Source organism: Lagopus muta, chromosome 16, assembly GCF_023343835.1.
Source record: "Lagopus muta isolate bLagMut1 chromosome 16, bLagMut1 primary, whole genome shotgun sequence".
Classification (NCBI taxonomy): Eukaryota; Metazoa; Chordata; class Aves; order Galliformes; family Phasianidae; genus Lagopus; species Lagopus muta.
In genome coordinates this window covers 13,938,225-13,963,065 of record NC_064448.1, presented here as the reverse complement: position 1 = coordinate 13,963,065, position 24,841 = coordinate 13,938,225, and the positions used below count along the sequence as shown (strand labels likewise).

The 24,841-nt window shown below is 54.9% G+C and overlaps 1 protein-coding gene across 11 annotated transcripts in view; it reads right to left on the bottom strand.

The window, feature by feature from the left end:
* Positions 1-24,841, bottom strand: part of CHD6 (chromodomain helicase DNA binding protein 6) — a 74,685-nt gene that overhangs the window by 21,271 nt on the left and 28,573 nt on the right. For 6 of the 11 annotated variants that reach the window (XM_048963081.1, XM_048963080.1, XM_048963071.1 and 3 more), the window contains 20 exons: positions 21,968-22,464; positions 19,039-19,186; positions 18,450-18,599; positions 16,833-16,898; positions 16,309-16,367; positions 15,849-15,966; positions 14,568-14,654; positions 14,146-14,295; positions 13,726-13,847; positions 12,938-13,181; positions 12,328-12,504; positions 10,514-10,657; positions 9,466-9,721; positions 8,740-8,950; positions 7,700-7,895; positions 7,223-7,387; positions 6,378-6,557; positions 5,181-5,291; positions 3,847-4,049; positions 3,235-3,437 (listed from right to left, as the gene is read on the bottom strand). In XM_048963081.1, the coding sequence (XP_048819038.1) occupies positions 3,235-3,437; positions 3,847-4,049; positions 5,181-5,291; positions 6,378-6,557; positions 7,223-7,387; positions 7,700-7,895; positions 8,740-8,950; positions 9,466-9,721; positions 10,514-10,657; positions 12,328-12,504; positions 12,938-13,181; positions 13,726-13,847; positions 14,146-14,295; positions 14,568-14,654; positions 15,849-15,966; positions 16,309-16,367; positions 16,833-16,898; positions 18,450-18,599; positions 19,039-19,186; positions 21,968-22,431 (3,454 nt within the window). In that variant the 5' untranslated portion in view covers positions 22,432-22,464. The remainder of the gene's footprint in view (positions 1-3,234; positions 3,438-3,846; positions 4,050-5,180; positions 5,292-6,377; positions 6,558-7,222; positions 7,388-7,699; positions 7,896-8,739; positions 8,951-9,465; positions 9,722-10,513; positions 10,658-12,327; positions 12,505-12,937; positions 13,182-13,725; positions 13,848-14,145; positions 14,296-14,567; positions 14,655-15,848; positions 15,967-16,308; positions 16,368-16,832; positions 16,899-18,449; positions 18,600-19,038; positions 19,187-21,967; positions 22,465-24,841) is intronic. The other 5 variants (XM_048963072.1, XM_048963078.1, XM_048963075.1 and 2 more) reach the window with 3 other exon arrangements.

The window sequence follows — 24,841 nt, the reverse complement described above, 5'->3', positions numbered from 1 at the left end:
GATTCATTCCTCTGTCACTGCAACAGCTCTGATAAAATTATCAGTCAGCGCTGGATAGGGACAGGAAAGATCTTAAGAAAACAGGCTGTTGCTTTTTGATAACACTACAGGGCTGTCTGATAAAGCCAACGAGCAGCACTCTGACACTCTGTTTAACATGACGTGCCATTTCTGTTCAGCACTTGCATCACATGGGATAGATGTGGCACATCTCAGATGGATCAAAGCTGACAGATGTCAGGGGGTTTGTAACGTCTTCACTCAGCCCAACACAGGTGAAGGAGCCAATGAAGCTCATGAGGTAAACCTAGAGCATGGGAGACTCCATCTCCTAGAAGAGTGTGGGGATCACCAAAGAAACAGTGCAGTGCTGAGCCCAAGGGATAACAGGATCCCTTGATGCACGTACGAAAACATCAAATGGACCTCAGCCCTGGGCACAGCTCTCAGAGCCCCTGGCCAACGCTGCCTCTGAAGCTCACCCTCTAGGGACTACAGAGAAATTCTGGACAAGAGTTCAAGTAAGAGGCTTCCACATGATCAAGGACCAGAAAATAATCCTGATGATCTGATCTTTTGGGGTTGTTTCCCATTCCATGCATCAGAAGGAGGGCTATGTGGGAACCAGATCACTGCAGGTGGTATTTGCACTTGGCAAACACACTGAATGAGAAAGCAACGCGGTTCCATCTGGCTGACAAAGATAAAGTGAGATCCTGCGGCTGGAGCTGAAAAACACATTTTCAACCTTGAAATAACATGTGAATTCAGAGCAGAGCACGGGAATGATGCCCGGTGAGGTCACTATTGTTTGGAGTATTCCAAGGGAGACGAGCTGCACTGTGCACTTCCCAGGCAGAGTCCCGCTGATGTCACACACAGGAGAAAGAAAAGCCTCAGTGCTGCTGTTGCAGCCATCTGTCTGGGACACCGGGCAGAACAGACAGCATCACGGTGCCCTCAACACCTGCACAGTGCTTGCAGCTCCATGGCACGAAGACGGCTCCAGCTCAGGCAGCTGTGGTCACCAGGCTCTGCCCCAGCACCAATTTGGCATCACAAAGTCTGGGCAAACTCTGCCAGCAGCAGCCTGGTGGGCCCAGCAGAGCTCTGAGCAGGGCTGGCTGCAGCTCCCACTCACCCTTTCACAGTCACCCTGACACAGGATTGAGGATCCAGGAGGCACGTGCAAGGGCTGGAGGTTTTCTGTTGCTTTCTGCCCATCAGAAGTGCCTGGAGCATGTATTGCTTCATCAGCTCCGCATCCAGGAGAGCTCTGGTTCCCTGGTGAGCCATAGCAGCACCTGCTGTGTGCCTGCTCTGCACTGGAGGGCTCCGCTCTCCTCCAGCCCCCAACTTTAGACTAGATGGTTCTGTCAACCTCTGGCCAACGCATAGCTGAGAAAAGCCACTCTGAAAAGCTGACAGAGAAGCTCAGGTTGCTTCTCTGTGCTAAATATCCAAACACATGGGTTATAATGCTGCTTTTTGCAGTAAAGCATTACTGATACTTCACTTAAACCGCTGCTTGTTTGTTACTTGGTACTACTTACATCAAGCCCATTCATATCAGCCAATTCATTTCTTCCTTTTGCTCTGCTCCCCACAGGGCTCTCAAGCTCAGACCAGCTGCTCTAAGCTGCTCTATGCAGGGCTGCATGGCAGAGCAGAAGGGAGCACTGCCAGCAGCTCCCGCTGAAGGAAGCGACTGGAGGAAGCCCCTAAGGCCACACGCTCAGACCTCATGCCGTATGCCAGTCAGACATTTCCAGACAGAAGGAAGCAGTTGCGCTGGGTCTTGAGACTGCACCATGTTGTTTGAGCACCGTGTTGTGCTCAGCACATGCTTGGGCTCAGTGACAGCCCTGCTCTGGAGGTGCTCCACCTGCATGCCGCTGTCTTCAAACAGGAGTCTCAGGTATCAGCCTGTCTCAGTGGTGCCAAAAGCAGGCTGGGCGGACCCAGCCTCCTCGCTCCTCACTGTGTGCCCCACAGGTAGCACACAGCCATGGGGCTTATCACCCCAAGAGAGCGCTAAGGGCTCCCCCACAGCTTCCCAGCCCAACTCACATGTCCTGAAAGCCGTGTGATGCAGGCATGATTCTGCCTGGTGCAAAGTCCTCTGACACAGAACGGGCACATGTGTCCCAGGCTGCAACCCTCCAGCTAGCCCAAGGAGCCAGCACAGGCTTCATACCAGGGAAGAGAAAGGCCACTATGGCTGCGTGATGGCACTCTGCTGTGCTGCAAGGGACTCCTACAGAGAGCAGATGCTGCAACACAGGCACAGGGGAAAGTGTGCAGAGCCCCTGGGAGCCAGAGGGGCAGCAGGAGAGTAGAGCAAGGAAAGTCTCTGCTGGACCCCATCAGAAACTGAGGACACATAGGAAGCCTCAGCCCAACGGAATCCAGATGCAAATATACTCTGAACACATGGTGTGATACGCGGAGTATTCAGAGTTCATATATACATGCATTAGTCCTCTCGACAGGGAGGGTGTAGCCAAACCTGAGACAAGGGGTCCTGCACCACCTCAGCAGGATTCTGCACTGCAGCATCTCATGACAAATCATCAAAACTGCACCCCCACCAACCAGGACAGGCACTACAGAGCAGGGTGTCTGGGACCAGAACTGTGAGAAGAGGAGGCACAAGCTGGTGACATAGGATGAGACAGCTGCACAGACTGCACTGCCAGTGTCCCTTGCCATCTCCAAACAGCCGAGCAGCTGCAAGGCCAGGGCCAGGCAGATCCAACTTTAGCCTTTGTATTGGGCTGGCACAGGTGTGATGATCTGTTCTGCATCCTAAGCTGCTCTGAGGAAAAGCCAGACACCCTCACAACTGTCCCAGCCAACATCTTCACCTGGTCACCAACATTTATGAGCTCACAGAGCAGCGTCCCCCAGCACAGGGAAACCCTGACAGTACACTGAGATAAAACTTTGCAGGCCACTCTCACTGCAAAGCTCTCTCCACACCAGCCACAGCCAAACAAGCATCAGGAGCCATGAAATGCACTCCCACACAAAGGCAGCCCCTGCTGCTGTCTCTGAGGTCTGTATGGAGGTCAGTCCCATGGCAGACACTTTATCTACAATGAGAGAGTTGTCATGCTCCACCACAAGTGCTTCCTGGCTGTTTCAAATGGCTTTGCTTTCAATTCTTCAGCCTAGTCCTGCAGAAGGCACGCTAATGACAGGTACTGTTGCAATGGCAGAGAGAACACGCAATACCTGAGTGATTCTGCAGTGCCTGGTTCTGGCCATCCTTCGTTGGTGTGATGAGATCCCAGATGAAACTCTTTATCTTCTCATCCCCTTTGTAGTGCTTGACACAATAAACCAGCAGTGCTCGACAAATCATCTCCATGTCCTTCTCGTTCAGGTGCCACTTGAAGCGCCCGTGGGTCAGGATATCTTTCCATCGTCCCCAGCTGGAACCGCAGTAATAGAGACACAATAAACACTCGTATGCAGCTGGAGACCTCCGTGCATGAGTTCACAAAGGGCACAACTCTCACGGACAGGGTCTTACGTCCCCACATCATGGGAGTAGAGATGGGGAGAAGTTTGCACAGGATTGAACAGGCTGTAGCAAGAGCAGACTCTGGAAGCCCTGGCAACAAGCTTGTGCTTTGTCCCCTAAACTCCCCTTCCACCCAAATGTTTGCTTAGAGCCTAGGAGTCCAGGTACCACGGGGACGGGTCACTGCTAGAAGGGAACACTGCTTTGGGTATCTATTGCTGAGGACGGACAGAACGCGGCTGCGGCAGCTGGGAGCCCACCTGTGTGCTGGGGCAGCTGGAGGCTGTGTCTGAGGTCTCTGGGAGGGGGAGACTTACCCAAATATGAGCAGGTTCTTCTCCACACGGAAGCACTCAGCCCGCAGGTACCGCCGCGTCTTCTCATTGAAGCGCCGTGAGCGAGTGGGGCGCTCATCCGAGTCACTGTCCAGCTCAGAGAACTCCATCAGCTCATCCTCCTCAAAGGAGTTGTAGTGTTTGGTCTGCTTCCGCACACGGGGCCTGTCGATGACCAAGCTCTCCTATGGGGACAAAGAGGGAACGCACTCAGGTGTGGGTTGCAACACCTGCCCTCCATGGCACAGTAAATTCTCCCTGCTGCTGCTCCCTGGCTCTGCTCACACCTCTGGCTCCTAGTTCCCAGCCCTGGGGCTAGTCACCACCTTGCCACAAGGATTCCACTCCCAAATTTGCTTCACGTGCACACAAGACAATTCAGAGACAGCACATAATTCTGTCTGAATGCTCAGAGGCTGAAAATCGGGCCTTCAGAGGTCAAACTGCTAATGCTCAGCAGCTGATTCAGCTCTGAATCACAATCCTGGCCTTCCCAGCAATGCCTGGGACAAGCAGTGCTGAAGGTGGTGTAACTGCTGTGTTGATGGGGAGACAGGTGGGCTGGAAAAGGAAAGGCGGCTTCCGAGAAGGGGCAGAAAGGAGCAACATGAAATCAAGTGGTACGCACTTGCCTCCTTCCCATCAATGCCAAATGCATCCACGTCATCATCAGCCCAACTCAGGGCAGGAGCCCCAGCTGTGCTGCCTCCAGATGTACCAGCAAGGCTGCAGCTCGTCTTAGCATTCACACAGCAGGCAGGGCCAAGAACAAGGATGGGAGATGCTCACAGAGGTGCATGGGAGGTGCAAGGATATTACCCTGGGAGATGCTCACAGAAGGTCCAGCAGTTTTGCAATCAGGTCAAGGGAAGCCAAGCTCTGGCTCCCTGGAGCTCCAGCAGCCACTTTCCCAATATTCCCTATTGGGAAGGAGCCTATTTGCCAAGCAGGGCAGTAGGCAAGACCACTGTAGCATCCAACTGACAGACCACATCCCCTTGCTCAGACACAGAGATGGGCTGCCTGATAACCTGGCTTTATTCCTTGTTCCCATTCCCATCACTAGCCTGAAGGCAGGGCAGCAGGGCTGCAAATACACATGGTGAAAGCAGTGCCATAATTCAAACCTGTCCCCACTTGCTCCACCTGGGCTGAAGAAGCCTGGGCAGCTCCCCTCAGCCCTATTTGTTTCTGGATCTTAGAGAGGTTTGCTTCTTGGAGATTGAACATGACCTACATAGCCACTGAAGGACCTCCCAGACTTAGGTGAATGTGGGGCAATTCTGTACCAGCTGTGGCCATGAACTGGATCTTACCTTTTCATTCTTGGCATCGGTATCAAGCTCTGCTATTTTGGCCCACTTTTGCCAGAAGTTAGGGTCATCTAAGGAGATGTCAGTTCTGTTGCCTGATGCTACAAAGCTGGCCTGAGAGTGAGAGAAGGTGAGTGAACAGGTTGCAGCTGTGTTCTCCAGATGTGCTTTCCCCAGCAGAGATCCCCAGTGCACTGCACCCTATGTTTACATATGTCAGAAGGCTCTTCTGTTTGCCTAAGGAAGCTGACTCTCTTTCCATTACAGTCCTGTCTGGCCTGCTGGAAATTGAGCCTGGGCTGTGCCACCTGCAAGTGGAGGGAAGCCCGATGACTCCCCAAGGACAGCAGCCAAGAGCATAGCACAGAGCCAGCCTGTTGGGCTCCTTCCTGGGAGCTGGCTGCAGGAGGCTGCTCTGGTGGGACTGTCAGGACCCCAAGGCACACAGCTCCCCATAGTGTGGCAGCACACAGCTTCTGGCATTGTGGAGGCCAGCAGCCAGGTCCTGCCACCTCTCCAGGGGTCCTGTTACAGAGCCAGGTCCTACGGCAGAAGAGAGGCTGGCCACAGGGATGGGCTGCGCTGAAGGTACCACAAAGCCTTCCCACACCCTTCTGCCCTCTCTTCTCCAGGCAGAACACCCCCAGCTCCCTCAGCCTGTGTCCATAGCGGAGGTGCTCCAGCCCTCTGAGCATCTTCATGGTCTCCTCTGGACCCACTCCAGCAGATCTGTATCCTTGTGCCAGGGGCCCCAGAGCTGAATGCAGTACTCACAAGAACAGGGTCTCACAAGAGCAGAGTAGAGGGAGAAAATCACATCTCTGCCCTTCTGGTTGTGTCTCCCTTGACACAGACCAGGATATAGTTGGCCTTCTGGACTGCAAGTGCACACTGCCAGGCTAGCACAGCTCTCAATTCTCTCAGGCTAGCAGCCGCCTTCTCACAGCTCTGCTGATCTCCTGGGACCATTGCCATCTCCAGAGACCATGAGCCATTCCAGAGGAGAATGGCTGTCTCCATCTTCCAACAAGGTCTTACTCCTGGGCATTCAGGGGCAGGCAGAAGAGCTTGGCCTCCAGGCGGACAGCTTCAGCCATACACAGGGAAGAGGCCACGCCAACAGGACTGAGCTACACCCCCCAGAGTGGCCCCCTCTGCCCCACGAGGCAATTCCCTTCCCACCCGAAGAGCATGGCACACCTTGGCAAAGGTGGAGCCCTTCCCCTCGGACTGGATTGTGATGGTCTGCGTCCTGCGCTGCAGGATCTGGTCAATATCCTCCTCGCAGAACTTGGATCCTTCATCCTCCTCATCCATGAGAGCACCATAGGCACCTTTCCGCAGCAGGTCCTCCACCTCCACCTTTGAGAGCTGCTGGACCTGCCCAAACACAACACCGTCACCACCCCCTACCAGCTCTGGGCACCAGCACCATGGCTCTTCTGACCCAGACCTCCCGCTGCATGAGTCCATGTCAACCAGACACAGTACCATGTGTCCACAAACCCTGTGACAGTGCAGGGGCAGCCTGCCAGGTGTGAGCCACAGTGTGAGCGTGTAGGACTGGGCTTTTGCTACCCAGAAGCCTGCTGCAACTTAGCAGTCACTTGCACTTCTTCCAAGAGTTACCCAGCCTCTTTCTCTCTCCAGTCTACCTTTCTGCTTTGCCTAGTACTGCTCAATGCTCATAAAACAGCTCTGCATGGCTGAAATGGGCTGGGTGGGCTGCTAATATAGCCTACAATTTCTTCTCATGTGGGGCAGCAGGGCAGCCACACAGGCTTTGGCCTCTTAAGCTCTGGTAGGAGAGGAACAGACAGGCTGGGAATGTTGGTCAATCTGACAATGGACTGGTGCTGCAGAGAACTGTATGGTCTGGTCTGAGCTCAGGTGAGAACCATCCTACTTGAATCTGAGGCTTTTAGCTCCATGTGGGAACAAAGCCCTGCGCAGCTGCCCAGAGAAAACAGGGGGACAGGATGCATGGAAAGGAGACATACTCTATCTCAGAGCCTCCTGCTGAACCCCGCTGATTGCTAACCTACCCCATTGGTGCCGCCCTTGCGGTTGATGTCCTGCAGCACAGCCTTATCCAGGCCCAGTTTCAGGCTGGCCTTGTCGAACATCTCCCGCTCGTAGGAGTTCCTGGTGATGAGGCGATACACCTTCACTGCCTTGCTCTGCCCGATCCGGTGGCAGCGAGCTTGAGCCTAGGAGAGAGGAGGTCACAAGCTGAAACATGTGAGCCCAACATCTCCCACCTCCTGGGGCACCCCTCACTGAGCACCTGGGGCTGGGCTGGAGTAGGAGCCAGACCCACCACTCCAAGGCAAGGAAATGGGGATGAGGCTTCAGCCTTTGCTCTCCTCAACCCCTCCACCAGCAGGTACAGGCAAAGTGTTGCCCACCTGTGCTTTTAGAGCCACAGTGGGATGTTCCCCGTGATGTGTGCCAGCTCTCCAAGCGCCGCACGCCGTATCAGAGCAGCTAGGTGTATGGTCCAGCCCTGCCTGGCCCGTTACCTGGAGGTCATTCTGTGGGTTCCAGTCTGAATCAAAGATGATGCAGGTGTCAGCAGCAGTAAGGTTGATGCCCAGTCCACCCGCCCGCGTGCACAGTAGGAAGACAAAGCGATCTGAGTCAGGCTTGCAGAAGCGGTCGATGGCAGCTTGGCGCAGGTTGCCACGCACCCGCCCATCAATTCGCTCATAGGTGTACCTGCTCCAAAAGGGAAGAGGTGAGAGCAGGGTCATGGCTGGGCCTGACCTCACTACAGCTACAAACCCCTTCTTGCTCCATCCCCCCAGGCTGCGTGTGGGCATACAGTCAGCCCAAACTAGGCTCAAGGGAAGGTCCCATCTCACAGAATGGTCAGGGTTGGAAGGGACCTCAAGGATCATGAAGCTCCAACCCCCTGCCACACACAGGGCCACCAACCTCCCCATTTCATACCAGACCAGGCTGCCCAGGGCCCCATCCAACCTGGCCTTGAACACCTCCAGGGACGGACGGGGCATCCACAGCCTCTCTGGGCAGCTGTTCCAGCACCTCACCACTCTCTGTAAAGAACTTCCCCCTGACATCCAATCTCAATCTTCCCTCCCTTAACTTAAAATCATTTCCCCTTGAGCTGCTGTTATCCGCCCTTTCCAAGAGTTGATTCCACTCCTGTTTGCAGGCTCCCTTTAGGTCCTGAAAGGCTGCAATGAGGTCACTCTGCAGCCTTCTTTTCTCCAGGCTGAACAAGCCCAGCTCCCTCAGCCCGTGTTCATAGGGGAGCTGCTCCAGCCCCCTGATCATCTTTTGTGGCTCCTCTGGACCTTCTCCAACAGCTTTCCATCTGGTCACTCCTAGGACCAGTCCTGGGCAATGCAGAGTGGCCAGATCACATTGCCCAGCACTGGAGTCTGCACCCATTGGTGCTAACTTGTAACTCAGATCTTTCAGTACGTGGGCACAGAATGACAAAATCCCCACCCTGGACTTTTTCCACTCCATTATCTACAGCGCAGGATGGACACGACATGGAGGAGCCGAAGTGAATGCTGAAGCTTGCACTAACCGCCTCTGAATGAGATAGTCTTCCAGGATGTCAAGGCAGCGCACCATCTGGGAGAAGATGAGCACCTTGTGCCCACCAGCAATCAGCTTGGGAAGCAGCTTGTCGATGAGCACCAGTTTTCCAGCTGCCTGGATCATTGCCTGCAGCTGGAAGTCTGGAGCCTCCGGGCTGTGTGTTTTACGGAAGTCTTCCAGGATCTTCTCCTCTGCCCCTGCCAGGTGAGAATGGATCACAGAATCACAGAAAGGCTTGGGCTAGGAAGGACCTTAAAGGTCATCTAGTTCCAACCCCAAGGGATGTATGCTCTTAGTCAGGCTGGCAGTGCAGTTGATTCCAGCTTCCTGTCTAGGGCAACAGCAAGGAAGAGAATCCTTGCAGCTGACAGATCTAGGGAGGCTGGCTAGAGATCTCCAAAAAGCCCTTACGTTCCTCTGACTCTACTCCTTCTGGTCTTGCACCAGCTCTTGACAGAACACGTCACACTGGAATGCTGAAGAGAACTCCACTCTAAAATGCCCCTGAAACAGCTGTACACAGAGAACCTGGTAGGACCCTGAGGCTGGCAGTGCCCACCAGCAGGCAGCACTGCAGGGAAGCTGGGCTGCCCAGGAGGGCAACAAAGCAGAATACTGCAGGCAGAAGGCCAGAGCTGAGTGAGCCCTATGGGCAGCGACAAGTAAACCCTGCAGTGAGACCCAACCCCCAGTGCCGGCGCACAGCCCTCACCATTGATGAGATACGGGTGATTGCAGCACTTCCGCAGCTCCATCATGGTGTTGATGAGATTGGGCATGTTGTGCTGGTTGGCACCCTTGGACAGAAAGGAGAAGTTCTTCTCCAAAATGGCCCGATAGTATTTCTTCTGGATGTTGGTCAGCTCCACCTCAATGATGGTCTCCTGCTTGGGTGCCAGATTCTTCTCTACATCGTCTTTCAGCCGTCGCAGCATCATGGGCTTCAGGATGGATTGCAGCTTCTTCACCTGACAGAGCAAGAGCAGAGATTCACTGCCCTCCCTGCACAGCAAGCACACGGAGACAACAGCAGAGAGGCCTGCAATATTAGAGCCTCTCCAGGCTGGAAACCCACTATAAATGGCCCTGAAACAGCTGCTCTGACAAACAGGGCAATTTTAGGATCTGGTTTCCCTGCAGCAGGCAAGTGAACGGGCCATGAACTCTGCACAGTTCTGCTGCAGGCAGCTTTGGATACATGCGTCTGCTGCAGTAAACCAGAAGCTTCGATCACAGCTAATCAAAGCTCCATGCGTCCATGCCTGCTCCTCTAGGATGATCTTCTGCAGTCTTCACTTAAGCTAGGCACTCAAAGTGCAGTGAAGCAACCCAGGGTACTGTGCTGCTCCCCATGACCCACACTCGAGGGGATCTCTGAGAATGGTTCTCCAAGGAAACCTGACAGAGTGACAGACACGTGGACTTACTGACTTCTTCACGCACCCTACACTCTTGCCGGACGGACAAGATGGGAAAGGTAAGTGCACTGAGCTGCCCAAGCATGCAAGGGGCAGTGGGGCAGGAAGCAGACCCTGCCCTTGGCATGGCACATGTCTCCTCTCTCCAAAGCAGCACTGGCCTATAGCCTCTGTCATAGTTTTGCTTCTCCTGGCTGAGTCCAGGGCCTACATGTAGCACTGCACCTTGCAAAGAGCAGATCTTTAGGCACTGAGGGGTGGTGTTCACTTCCACAGAGCTTGAGTGTGCGCCAGCTGTCTCAGTGATCTGCACTAAGTCACCAGCCTCACTCTTCTAGGTACCTGCTCTTCTGTCTTCAGGTCCCCAAACTCCTCCAGGAAGGCTGTCTCTGAGGGAAACTGTTGTGGCTCCAGGAAATTCAAGAGGCTGAAGAGCTCCTCCACTGAGTTCTGCAGGGGGGTTCCTGTCAGCAGCACCTTGTGCTCCTGGGTGTACACAGAGAACAGGTTGAAGGCTGACCCACTGGTTGGGACCAAAGGGCCCCAAGATCACAACGTTCACTGTCTTCCAGCCCCAAAAGAGCACTGTGTGACCAAGAGGCAAAGGAACACCCAGAGCGGCTCCTTGGCCACAGTGCTGACCCAGATGATGTCTTGTGGTTCCCAGGATGCTCCCCAGGATGTGCAACAGTCTGGCTGTGCAGCAAGAACAGCCAACACTGAGATCCCCCACGCTGCCTCCACAGCTCAGCCCTACCCTGGCATGAGCCCCTCGGTAGAGCTGTGCTGGCACATGGACAAAGCCCAAGACTCCATGCACATAGGGGCAAGACTTTTTTCTGGTAGATCAGAGCACTGTTCTGAATGCTGCCTCCCAGGCTCACCAGCTGCTCTGCCTCAGCATTGCCAGAGACCTGGACATCCACTCATTGCTCAGGCTAATCCTCCTGCTAGACCTGATGTCGGTAACATCCTCAAGAGTCACCTGCTATGAAAAAAGGGCAAATGACTTGGTCCAGCTGCAGGTCAGTGTGACCCAGCTGGGTAGGAAAGGGTCACAGAATCACAGAATATCTTAGGTTGGAGGGGACCCTAATGATCACCTCATTCCAACAGGCAGGACTGCCAACTTCCAGGTCAGGCTGCCCAGGATTCCACCCAACCTGGCCTTGAATGCCTCCAGAGATGGGGCATCCACAACTTCCCAGGGCAACACGTTCCAGCACCTCATCATCCTCTGAGTAAAACATTTCCCCAGACATCTAACCTAAATCTCCCCTCTCTTAATTTAAAGCCATTCCTCCTTGTCCTGTCACTATCAGACCACGTAAAAATTTGGTCCCCTTCCTGTTTGTAAGTTCCCTTCAAGTACCAGAAGGCCATGATGCCATCTCCCTGGAGCCTTCCCTTCTCCAAGTTAAACAAGCACAACTCCCTCAGCCTATCTTTATAGGAGAGGTGCTCCAGCCCTCCAATCATCTTCAAAGCTCTCCTCTGGACCTGCTTCAACAGCTCACAGCCCTGCTGTGTTGGGGCCCCAGACATGTACACAGCACTCCAGACGGGGCCAATAGGCCTGATGGCCCTCTTCTCAGCAAATAGGTGTGAAGGACATGAACATCCAAATCTCTTCCCTGAGCAGCTCACTGACCCCTTTTTCACACACACAGTCCTGCACTGCTATCCCTGGCACAGATCAGTCCCATGTTTGCAAAGGATTAAGACAACACCTTAAATATGGCAGCCCTGCTCACTGCAGGGTACAAGGCACGCCACAGGCAAAGGATGTTGCACATAGCTGCTCAGCCACTATCTCTGTATGCTGAAGCAGTCCAAAGCTGTGCTGTGTGGCCAGCTAGTGCTCTGTCAGGGAGTGCACGCAGATGCAAGGACACAGGAGGAGTCATCCAGCTGTGGGTTAGTATTCCACTTCAGCAAAAAAAATGTCACCATACAGGTCACCAGTTCCCCACCCATCAAAGGGTCCTCCTTCATTAGTGCTGCTTTAGCAACTAAGTGGCTTCCAAACAATCCTCCCCTCTGAGACAGGGAGATCTCAGCTCTGGCCCTGGGACTAAGCAGCTGGCAGAGACGTTGCTTGGCATTGCCACCTCTGACCCACCCTACTCATATGAATCTGAGCAGGACATGCTCACCAGGGCCATAAGTTTCAGCCCCTCCAGCAGCTTGCAGTTCCTGTTCTTCAGGCGATGCGCCTCATCAATGACCACACAGCGCCACTGGATCTTCTTCAGCTCTGGGCAGTCGGCAAGGATCATCTCAAAGGTGGTGATAACCACCTGGAACTTGAAGATCCCAGGCAGAGGGTTGCCCTACGGAGACATAAACCATACACAGCGCTTGACTCCTGCAGGGCAGCAGGACGCTGTCTCACACCCTGGCAGTCCACAGAGGCTGGACACCATAACAATGTTAGCTTCTGAATCCTACTTGGGATTCTCTCACATTCACCTCCCTCAAGCAGTGGGCAGGTTCCTGCAAGCCTCCATGCTGGCTGCAGATTGCATGCCTCCAAACCAGGCACTGCTTCAAGGCAAAATAATCAAGCCTGAACAACAGCTGTGGCTGGGACTCAGCTGTATTTTCCCCTTTCTGCTTGAACTGGATCTTTTCTTCACTCATACACAGTGCCACCAAAGGGGTCCTTAAAAGATACCACAAGCCCCATGTGCAACTCAGTGCTTCCTCGGTAAAGGAAGTCAGAATCGGAGGACGCATCCTGGGAGTGCTGCATGCATCAGTCACCTGTGTGTCCCTGTACACCATCTCATACTGTTGGATCATCTGCCGGCTGATCTGGCTGCCGTGGTACACGATGGCATTCATCTCTGTCCAGGTGCGAAACTCCCTCTCCCAGTTAGTGATGGTGGAGAGGGGAGCGATGATGAGGAAGGGGCCATGGATGCCCATCAGGAAGATTTCTGAGAGGAAGGTGATTGACTGGATTGTCTTCCCCAGCCCCATCTCATCAGCCAGGATGCAGTTCTTCCTGCAGATATGGGCAAGGACAGGTTAATGTGGCCCTCAGGGGCAAGAACCACTCTGTCACTAGCCCTTCAATGTGCTGTCAAGCATGTCACCTCCATGCACACCTGACTCCGTGGTGTGGGAGACATCAGGTCAGTGGCCCAAAGTGGTCTGGGTAAGCCAGACCATCCAACCTCTTCCAGATGATGGACTCGAAGTTAGTGTGAAAGAAGCTGTCTTTTGGGTGCACTCTAGCTTGTGAACAAAACCTGCTGATGCTGAGAACATGCATGCTTCTGCATTTCTCCCACAAAAATGAGTCATCAGAAGTCTGACCAATACCAAACATCAGCTGTATTTCAGACCCATACTATCACCACAGAGAAACATTCCTAAAGACTCAATTGCAAGGCTAACACAAACACAGCTGCTGAGGCCACTGCCCATCAGCTCCAGCACTGGCAGCTCTCAGCAGCTGCAGTCAGGCCCCTGCTTGTCAGCTCGACTCCTGCAAAGGCATGTGCCAGCGCCCCTCACGGGAGCCCAGAGCTCCAGCCCCTCCTCACCTGTTATACCAGTTAAAGAGCAGCCAGTTCATTCCCTCCAGCTGATATTCCCGCAGCTGGTTGCTATTCTTATACTCTCGGGACTTCTCCAGTTTCTGCCAGGACTCAGATGCTGGGCGCTCCTAGCAGGAGAGAGCAGGAGCAAGACTCATGGAGAGGAAAAGGCAAATGTCCAGTGTGGCCAGGCCCTGATTTTAGGACTGGGCACCAGGACAATGCCTCAAAACATTCAGCAGATTCACAGAGAGGTCTTGGCCTCTGGATCCCACCCGCAAATCCCACCTGCTAACACCTCCAGAGGGGAGGATATGGGGCTTGCACTGAAGTAGCAGGGACAAGAAGGTGACCACTGTTAGACCTTGACAAAACACAGACAGTCCCTTCCTGCCCAGGGCAGCAGTTGCCAGCTGGGTACGTTACCTCTGGGTACGTTACCATGTGCTTGATTTCTGGAGGGATTTGGAGGGCTTCAAACTCTTTTATCTTCCCTGGGTCAACATCCTCCTCCAGCTCCCAGGTGCTCTCCTCATAGGGCAGCGAGCACCACTTCACCAGGTAGTGAGTCACCTCCTGCAGCACATAGAGAGGCTTGTAGACCAGAGTAGGGCTCACGGCTACTCAGCCCCACGGCATGGGCACAGGCTGCAACTGAGACTGAATCACTGCAATGCTCAATGGCCCTTGTATTACCCCAGTGCCAGGGGGCCCCCAGAAGTAGGGTCTGAGCTGTGCAAAGCTGGAAAGGCAAGCTGATGAGAGATGACGTGATGCGTGTGCTGGATCCAGCTGTCCTGCTGAACCTCCCTTCCCCTCTGGGGTAGGTGAGTGATGCAGTCACTTACCTCTCCGGTGTCAGGGTCCTTCGTGTGAGCCACCTCCAGAATTCGATCTACCTCCACATAGTCTGGGTTAAACAAATCCTCATCAGGCTGTGACAGCAAAAGGAGAGGTAAGTTCAAGGTGATTCGAGGGTTAAACAGATGGTGGGCATGAGAAAACAACTGCGGGACATCTGCCCCCAGCATGCTGCTTGCTGTGTGCAGCACACCAAGTGCCCATGGACACAGGTACGTGACATCTGTCTCTGGGCAGGGAGGATGCAGAAGCCCTGCAGAAGGCAAAGCCCTCGCTTTGGAGCGGCTGCTGGCCCTGTGCTGCCCTTGCTGGGAGGCAGAACTGTCCGCTCCAGCGCATCTGGCCCTGAGGCACAAAGACTCGAGCTGTGTGCTCCAGCTTATATACAGCATCCAGAGCTGTGGCTGCCACAGACCAGAACTGCACACGGCACCACCTGGGTCCCTGCAGCTGTTCCCTCATGGAGCCCAGTTCCTCTGCAACGAATGACACCTTGTTCCCTCCGCCTCTCTCTTCTTCCCCACTTTCTACTCAGCATACACCAGCGGCAACTGCTCAGGAGGGAAGGGAACGCCTGGGGAGGAGTGGGCTTTAGAGTAGCAGTTGTCCTTGGGTAGAGGCGTCTAGGGCTTGGGAATAAGAAAAAATAGGCTTCTGTGTTCACAGCTCCCCAAGCTAAGCTTAGTCACAGGAAAGAGCAGTTGCTCTTTGTTAAACTGTCAGTGGAACAGTGCATTCAACATATGCCTTTTCTTTGCATCCTGGGAAAGTCCCAAACAGACTCAGGATTGAGAAATTAAACACACACTCCCCCGAGTTTGCAATTACTTCCACGGAGAAATGTTCATAGACCACCAACCTAGTTCACATTATAAGGGGCAGTCTGAGGAGATCCAACAACTATCTTTGGAACAGAAAGATAAATGATAGAAAACCTCCATACTAAACAAGATTAATCTGCTTATATAGCAAAGCAGACAGCAGTGGCCCTACACCCAGGTATTTATAGGTCTCTCTCCCCTCTACCCCATCACAAGCAGGCACATTCCCATACGATGAAAGCACCATCAGCACTGTGTGCTGCCTTCCTTCCCATTGAGCAATGCTGCCAGGGTTGGCAGTGACCAGCAAGGGCTATCTGTCACCCTGCCCATACTTCCTCTGCTGACACCAGGGGTGTTCAGGGCACTGTCATGGCTTGCTCAGCCACAGCTCTGGCCCAGCTGTGCCAGGGAAGGGAATGGCTGCCTGCTGCACTCAGCTCTCACCTCTGTAAAAATATGCTTCATCTGAGCCTGCTTGTTTCGGAAGCGCTTTATCTTCTGGGATATCCGGGGGTCCTTCTCCAGCTCCTCCAGAGTTGCCCACTTACAGTGCAGGTAGGAGCTGCAGAGGGAAAAAAAATCAACAAAAGGTGACCAAAGAGGCCCTGGGGAAATGATCCTATCCACCACAAAGACAAACAAGGAGCTCCCAGAGACCCATGGAACACCCAGCTCATGCTTCGCCACATGGGGCCTCAGGCCAGAGAAAGCCATGGACAAGACTGAGCACTGCAGCTGCGGTGGCTGCCCTGTTCCCCACAGCCTGGGCAGCTCAGGAGAGCAACAGCAGCAGCAAGGCCAGAGCTGCAGCTGGGGCTGAGACAGAGGTGAGAGCACACAGTGCACAATGCTGCACATGGAATGTACACCACTGCAGCACAGAGCACCACAACGCTGCACGTACAAGTTCCTGTACTTGACGTAGAACTCCTCCATCTCGAATGTCAGGCCTCCAGGATGAGTCTGAAACCAAGGGAAGGAAAATTAGTGGCATCCAGAGCCTGTGCAGAACATGGGGGGCGGGAGGGGCATTCTCAGCTGCGGACCCCAGGCAGGCTGTGTCTCACAGTTAGCAATGATGGCCAGGCATAGCATAGTGCCCCCTCTGAGGCTCAGTGGCCCTGAGGAGCATGGTGCTATACCAGCCTTGAAGATGAGAGTCACAAACACCTGGTGACCAGTCCAGGTCTGACTCCTCTCCACAGGCTTCCTGGTGCCCCAGGACAGGAGAAGCACTGTGCTTGTTCCCAGCCCAGAGAGGTGATGGTCCGAGCACAACCCACCACCCCCTTGCAAGGCACAGGTGCAGGAACAGCACAGAGACAAGGACTCCTGCTGCATAACCTGTGCCTGACGCACAAAGACAGCCAGGTCTCCTCCCCTCTATGCCCAAAGACCTCCGGCCCTACTGGCATCTATGCCACTCACCTCCTTCTGCACCATCCTTGAGGCAAGGATCTTCTCAATGATATTGGCATCATCCTCAGGAGGCTCCTGGTGACAGTGGAAAGAGAGCAGAGAGTTGTTTTCTCAGCTTGTTGTCTGGCATCACCCTACCACAGAGCAGTTGCTCTTCCTCTGCAAGCTCACCAGCCCAGAAAAGAGGAAGCTTGGGAGCTTCTCTGCCAAGACTCACAGAAGCAAGGTACTCCATCACTGCCACCTGCCCATGGCCACAGCACATGCAAGGGGACAGAACCAGGAAGGACTGTAGGCCTACTGTGAGGAAATTCTCCCTGAGGCTGCAGAGACCTTCTGATGGTCACCACGGGCACCCACTCCACAAAGTTGTGCTGGAGGTGTTCCTAACACCATCCTGCTCCCAGCCCCGAGATGGCAGGCACAAAACAAGCAGGGAGTCTGAGGCCCTCCCAGTAACGCTCTGTGGCACAGGATCCAGGGAGGAAAACTGCAAGCTCAGGCCATGGAGAGGACAGCTCTGGGACCTCAGGGCTCCCTTCTTGTCCTTCTGGGTCAATCCTGGTGCCAGGAGCAGCCATAGTCAGCACTGGCAGAGCCTGAGGGAAAGAGCCCAGAGCAGGTCCTCAGCTCAGCCTGGTTGCGATGCCTGCCCTCACAGCTCATCTGGAGCTGGGCACACTGAGGTGGGTGTCCAAGACTAAATACAATGAGAAGTAGGCTTGCAGCATGGACACCTGACACAGGCAATCCATTCCCAATTGCTGTTTTGAAAATCTCACTTGAAGAGTTCACTGGTGGAAGCCTGTTGGGGCCCCAAGCAGCTGCTGAAGGAAAGGGTAACACGTCCTGAGGGCAGCCCTCCAGACAGGGCTGGGGCATCAGACCAGGTCTTACTGGCTCAGCAGCAGGTCTGGCTAATAGCCACACCAAAGCCTTGATAAAAGGGACTAGGGAGGGACAAGAACACCAGGACAACAATTAGTGACTGTTATTAATATCTGGCAGCTTTGTTGGTGACCACAGAAAGGCAGTGAGCTGCAGGCATCTGGTACACAGGCCAGCAGGAAGGAAGAACAAGATCAGTGTGCAGAGAAGGAAGCACAATGAGCTTCACACCATGGTGACTCCAGTTGGTCCCTGCCATGCTGTCCATGTCCCTGCCACATTGCCCAGCAGAGCAGGTTTGTGGCAGGTGTCAAGCTGAGCATCTCTACAATCAGAAGGACTGATGAAGAGTGGCAATGTGCACAGAAAACAATGATCTGGCACCCTCAAAGCCTTTGGCTGTCAGCCAAAATACTTAACACTTGGGTTAACCTCAAGGGCAAGAGCTACAGAAACAAGAGCCAAAGGTGGGCTGAGGCAGAGGGTTGGTCATGCATTCAGGTACAACTCCAGCTAAAGAACATGTCCCACAGGCCTTACTCTCCCAGCAGGAGGAGGCAGTTTGGACCTCACCTAACCCCCAGTGCACTCAGACCTCCTGCTGGCACACTCCTACATGCACACTGCTGCCCCATTCTTGCAGAAGGATCCTACACTTCCTCGAATCCCACAGCGACACTCTTGGGACACCCTGACATGCAGGAAGCCCCACCACCACAGTCCCACCTCCAGCCCTACCTCAGCCTGCCATGCCAGAGTGGAGGCAGAGAGTGCAGAGGTTCGCCCGGCTCCCAGCACAGCTATCGTCTCGCCATCATCATCCACCACCTTGAAATCCAGGTCCTCATTGTACTTCCTCCTCTTCACCTGCCGGCCAGAGCGTCGTTTCTGTGTATGGGATGAAAGAGGTAATCATGGGGAAACAAGCAGCCCGAGTACCTCCCTTGCCTGGCATGGGGATGGAAGCCTGAGGAAAGAGAGCCCCAGGGCTGCCTGATCTCCAGACCATCCATCCTCTGCACAGGTGGGGTGGAGGTGGTGGGAAAGAAGAGGGCACCATGAGACGTAAGCCCCTGCGCTGCTGCCACAGGTAGAGCAGCTGCTATCAGTGCTGTGCAAGGCCCCAACTGTGCCTTGGAGCAGGGTGCCTAGCCTGCACAGTACTGCTGGCCCCTAGGCCACACTCAGCAGAGCCCTGCAGGGATGCTCCGCAGCCTTCTCATGCCATCCTGGGGAGGGGCACTGCCAGAAGGCACAGGGTAATGCCCAGCTCTTTTCCTACTAAGATGCAGCCAGGATTTCCCCAGCCAAGGGTTTGGGGCCATACCTGGCTGTCAGCCGACTCCGCAGACTCCTCAGGGCTCTGTACTGATGGGCTCAGAAGATCCTGATCCAAATCCAAGCTGTCCACTGGGATCTCATTTTTCCTCTTCCCTTTCTTCTTCTTCTCTACAGGGGTGGGCCCCTGCTCCTTGCTGCCAGGACAGACCAACAGATAGACCTTGCTCCTTGCTGCCAGGACAGACTGATGGTCAGATACTGCTCTGAGGTCCTGGGAGGAGCCAGAAGGCATTTGCACTGGGTTCTGCTCCAAAATGCTCCTCCCTCCTCTACCAAGGGCAGCACAGGGCTCCCAGGGCCTCCCCCAGCACTGGACATATCAGCACAGCACAGCCAGCAGTGGTGGCAGTTTGTCTTCTCTTTGATCATCATCAGGTATTTCCAGCTGATTCTAGCACACCAGGACAAAAGGGTCCAACTGCACAGGACTTGGGGAGCGGCACCACAGGGGCTACTGGAGATGGGGTTCAGCTCACTGCCAGTCTGCACAGCTCCTGGGACCAGGGAGACAGGCTGAATGCTGTGACAGAGATGGGGCAAGGAGCCAGGAGGTGCCAGGCAAGCATCTCCCCACCCAAATGGGGGGCACAGCCATCCTTACCCACTGCAACAAACACTGCTAGGAGAAAGATTTTCAGGAGTTGCTGCCTGTCCCTGGGCTGAGCAAGAAGCCCGGGAGCAGAGCTATCTACTTCTCTCACCAGCAGCCCCTCCACATTTAAGACTTGCACAGCTGCAGAGAACAGTGGGTTTCAAAGCCCCGTTGAGGTTTCGTCCCCATTTTCATGAGACAATCATGCTTGTCTGGGGCCAGCAAAAGCCACACAGTTAAAAATCTGCTGTTCAGGCCAAATTTGACCTGACTGTAGCAGCAGTTCAATTAGAGGCCCTGAAAATGCACAGAGAGCATTGCTTCCACCCGAGCAATAACTCCTGAGATATTGATTTGCAAGTCACAATTAACAACTGCTTCATTCATGAGCCAGTAGTTGGCTGTGATTAGAAATAATTTAGAAGAAATTATGCCACCATTATCTGCCACTTAGAGGACTCCCAGCAATCAATCCCTCTGCACGGAGCGCCCGCCCCACCAGTCGCATGCTTGGCTTGGGGCTCTCCCACTGGTGTCCCACATCCCCTTCTCCACGGCTGGGAGCGGGCTTCCCATTCCACCTCAGGGTGTCTGCTCCCAGCACCCGTTCCTGCTTCAGGTGGGTTTGTTTGCTGTCTGCTGAGCCACAGGCCAAGGCAACCATGAGAGAGTCTCATAACAGGCCCTGCCTTGCTTTCTGCAGCAGCCCCCAGACTGCAGCTGGGGTGACCCCACCACATCCCCCTGCCTGGCCAACCAGGCCGGAGCCACGGCAGGCAGGTCACGCTGTCGCAGGCTGCCTTTAGCACTGTGTGAAGGCATTGCTGGCAACCAAAGGACCTTCCAGGTGGCAGCAGGCTCCTGGACGACAGCTGGACCCCAGCCTCCAAGGTCTGCTCTTTCCCAAGCCTCCCTCCACTGGCCTGGACCCCAAGGTTCCACCACGGGTGGATGTGTGTGAACCACCCACACGGCAGTTTCTTGCAGGCGCAGCGGAGGCGGCACTAGAAAAGGCTGCCAGCGGCATCCTTCATCTCTGGCAAAGGTTGAAACAAGCTGCCTTCAAGGCCTCCAGTTCAGCCTCCTGCCAGGAAAGGCCACAGCAGGCCTGTGTGCCGGGCACGAGGCCAGGCTGGGCTTGGCGCCAGGCTGGAGGCTCCAGGAGAGCAGCATGCTCACACATCCTGCAGGACACGGTGACCACACCGCCTGGCTGGCCCATGGGCCACACAGAGCAAACAGAAATCCTGCTTTTTGGAAACAGGGAGAGTTAAGGGCAGGCGCTGACCCTGCAGGTGCTCTGAGACTGAGACTGCAGTTTGTCCTTCCTAAGAAAAGCATAATCCTTCTGGGCACTGAGTGCTGCCTCCGCACGTGCCTCATCCTTCTCTTCCTTCCCACTGCTCCAGCTCTACTCCCTAGCTCCCTGCTCGACCTGTCACCCACATCTCATCAGTCCATTACATGGGGCCAGGCATCCTTTGTGCGCAGAGCACTGGGTTTGAGGGTGAACAGAAGAGGCAGCACTAAGCAGCTCAGCTGTGGGTGCTCCACCAGGGGCAGAGGCCAGCTCTCACCTGCTGAGCTCCCCACCAGCCTGCTGTGGGAGCTGTGCTGCTCCATACAATCCACCTAAGCCCTGGGCATGGCCGCCCTGGCACAACCTCTCCTCCACCCACAAGAAAGCTACAAAGGAGCTAGAGCCCCTGGGGAGGGGAAGATCTGGGGCTCCATCCCATCCTGCACACAGACAGCCGTGGCAGGAGGGAGGCAGGTGGGTGGATGCAGTGGACCCTGGGAAGCCCATTCTTGGTGACTGTTTCCAGGAAAGTTCCTTCAAGCAGCTCTACCAAACTGGTGTCTTCCAACAAAGAAAGGTTTTGATGAAAAAATCCGAGCCGGATCCCATACTAATCTCGTTTCTGGCACAAATACATTCATCCTATGGGTTATTTACAGCACTAGAGAAGGGCCCAGCTCCAATCAATAAGCCTGCCTTGTACAGGACTCTCCACAAACACAGAAAGTCCTTAACAGTAAATCAAATGATGCCAGTTGACACCAGCTCTGCTTTCTGCACACATTCCCAATTAAAAAGAAATCAGAGCTCCTCTTCTGTCCAGTGATGTTAATTAATAGGATGAGGAATTACCAGAGGCAGTGGTGTTCGGCTGTGCAGTACAAGGGAGCCCTCAGCCACAGCTCTGCTAAGAGCCCACGGCCTCTGTAGGAGGGCAGTCCCTGCCCCAGGGTGCACCCCACATCGGCCCCCGGAGCCCACAGCCCTTGCCAGTCACCGAGCCCAGGTCACAGCAGCACCCACCTGCTCTTCTTGGGCCTTGTTCTGGGGCCAGGCTCAGAGCCGCTCTTCCTGTCCTTAGGCTCCTTGGGAGCTTTGGGTTCCCGAGGTTTCCGGGGCTTCTTGGTCACCTCCCTCTGCTTGGGCTCCTTCTGCTTCTTGGGCTCCTTGGCCTTTTTAGGCTCTTTTGGTTCTTTAGGCTCTCTTCTCCTCTTTGGTTTCACCTCCACAGTTGCTTTTTCTCCTCCTTCCTGCTCTCCCAAATCCTTTTTCTTCCGTTTCTTCTTCACCCCCGTGCCCACAGCCCCAGTGTCCTGCATCCCGTTCTGGGCGCTTGGCCGCCGCAGCGGAGCCCCGTCAGGCTGCTCCTCAGGGCACAGGCACTGCCCACCTGCCTCTGTGGCCGTCGCCCTGTGGGTCTGCTGCTCCTCGCTGCCGGCCAAGGGGCCCTGCGCCTTGCACTCCCAGGTGTCCGAGGCATCCGACATTGGGGAGCGGCTCAGCACTTTTAAGCTGGGTGGCTGCAGAGAGAACAGAACGGCAGCACGTGAAGCAAACCCCACAGACAGAAGCAGCACGTGTTTGCAGAGGGGATACCGCTGTACGCCCAGCAAAGCTTCCCGTGCCAGAGCGCTACATGAGCTGTGCCCCTTGATGTGTGGCAGACCTGCTGCCACCCCACACAGAGCTCCACGGGCAGGAGTCCCGGCCCTGCTGGATGGTGGCACAGCAGGACAGGACACAGACCTCAGCCTGACATCTCTCCTGCATCCCCAGGCACAGCACCAGACCAAATGCCCTCCTAGGAGCATGGTGCTCCCTGTGCCATCACCATGGCCCTTCCTGGAAGGCATGGTCAGCCCAGGGCCTCTGCAGGGGACAACCAGCGACTCCCGCTCTACAGGAGCAGCAGGGCTCGTGAAAACTAGAATGCATCTAGCAGTAAGAGCTTTTTGTCCCAAAACACAGAACTGCCCCATTTTTCCCACAAAGACATCTCTTCCCTATCTTACAGCAATTACGTCCCAGGGGCAGAGCCCAGCTCCTATAGCTGGAAAGGAGCCTGGGAACCATGGGGCTGCGGTGCGCTGTGGGGCCCTCCCAGCACCCCACATCCTCCTGCCCAAGGCCAGGACAGCTGCTTCCCTTGAGGGCAGGGCCTGTCCTGAAGCAGCCTCCAGCACCCTGGAACACCCAGCCCCATCCAGCTTCTTGGGTATTCCAGAGTTGCTGGGGTTTGTAAATATTTGCATCCCATTGGCTGAGGCTGGATTCACAGTGGTCACCCATTCACCGTGGTCCAAGCACAGAGCACTCTGCACACTCACTGCTAATTTGGATCAGCAAAAGCACTGTGGTGGCACAGAGTGGCCCTGCCAGGCTGCCCCGCTAATGAGCAGCAGAGCACCAATACCCACATGGCACTGTGCCCCTGGGCAGCCAAGAGAAACTCTCCTCCTGCAGGGAGAAACACTGCACTACAGGTGCTGCCTCAGCCTGGGCTGAACAACGGGGTCAGCCTCAGCCACAGCCTTTGCACTTCTTAGAAGATCTTGCAGGCTGCCCAAGCTGGGGATCAGCTGGAACAATGTACTGGATTAGTTACAAAGTGCGCAGACCCCATGAGAATGGATCTCCTTTTGATCCTGCACTGAACAGCAGCCAAGCACAGATACCATATAGAGCCAGTCAATAGCATCCCAGCATGGCAGCAGGGTGAGCTGCTCCCAAGCCAAGATCAGTCCCACACCGAGCTGTGATGGCCAGGCATGGGGGGCCGCTCATGCATCACCTCTTCACAGAAAGCCAGCACTCCGTGCCCGAGCTGTGTGACACCCGCACGTGGCCACAGGCTGCAGGGCCCAAGAGAAGGAGAGCACAGAGGCAGGAACCCCTTTTCTGCTGCATTGCCTCAGGCTGCCAGCAGCCACTCCAGCTCCAGACACCCATCAGAGCCCAAGGCAGTTCTGTGGGCCGTGTGCCCCAAGGCCAGTGCTGGCCACAGGACACCCTGCAGGCAGCTGTCACCAAGCCTGCCAGGGGAGTCACAGCAGAGCTGTGGGAGCAGCCAGCAGTACACATCTGCCACAGGAACAGTCCGAAGCTGCTGTGCAGTGAGAGGGCCACAGCCAACAAGCAGCACACAGCTCACACAGGCAGCAGCAGAACATGAGAACGCCAAAACCAGGCATCTCCAGAGGGGCTGGATAAGGGCTGCCAGCCCAAACACCCTGCTGCACCCACAGCGATGCATGGGTGTGCCATGAGGCTGCAGCACGCTCCTGCTGCCCACCTGCACTGCGCTTGCTGCCATGTGCAGTCGGTTTGGTGCGACGGGGAGAACTAGGGCCAGGCTGTTCCTGTTTCCTTTGATGAAGTTCAGCTTATCCTGGCTTCTCTCCACCAAAAGTCAAGAGGAAAAGCCTGGGAAAACAGTGCAGGTGTTATGTGTGCTCCTGCGTGGCTTCAGAGCACTCCTGCAGCTCATCTGGCACAGTCCTGCCAGCCCTCTGCAGCCCCACAGCCCTTTGTAACCATGGGTTCCAAGTGCCCAGCAGCATTTGGTGCTACCAACAGGTAAGATGTGGGAAAACATACTCATTTTACTTTAATCCTGCTGCCATCCTGCCTGGCTCCAGGTTCTCAACAGGTGAAAAAGGTCAACAAAGAAATGTCTCCTTGCTGCCCTCTCTGTCCCATTCCCTACTTGCCCTGCTCTTACCCTGCAGAGCTCCTTGCCCAGCTCCAGCACAGGTGCCTCCCTCTCCATGGACACCAGCTGGTCCACCTCTAAACCACCTATCTGAGCTGGCAGCAGGAAAGCACGCATCACTGAAGATGGACCATGACGCAGGAGGAGGATATACCTCTGTTCTCTCTCCCTTTGCAAATCACTGC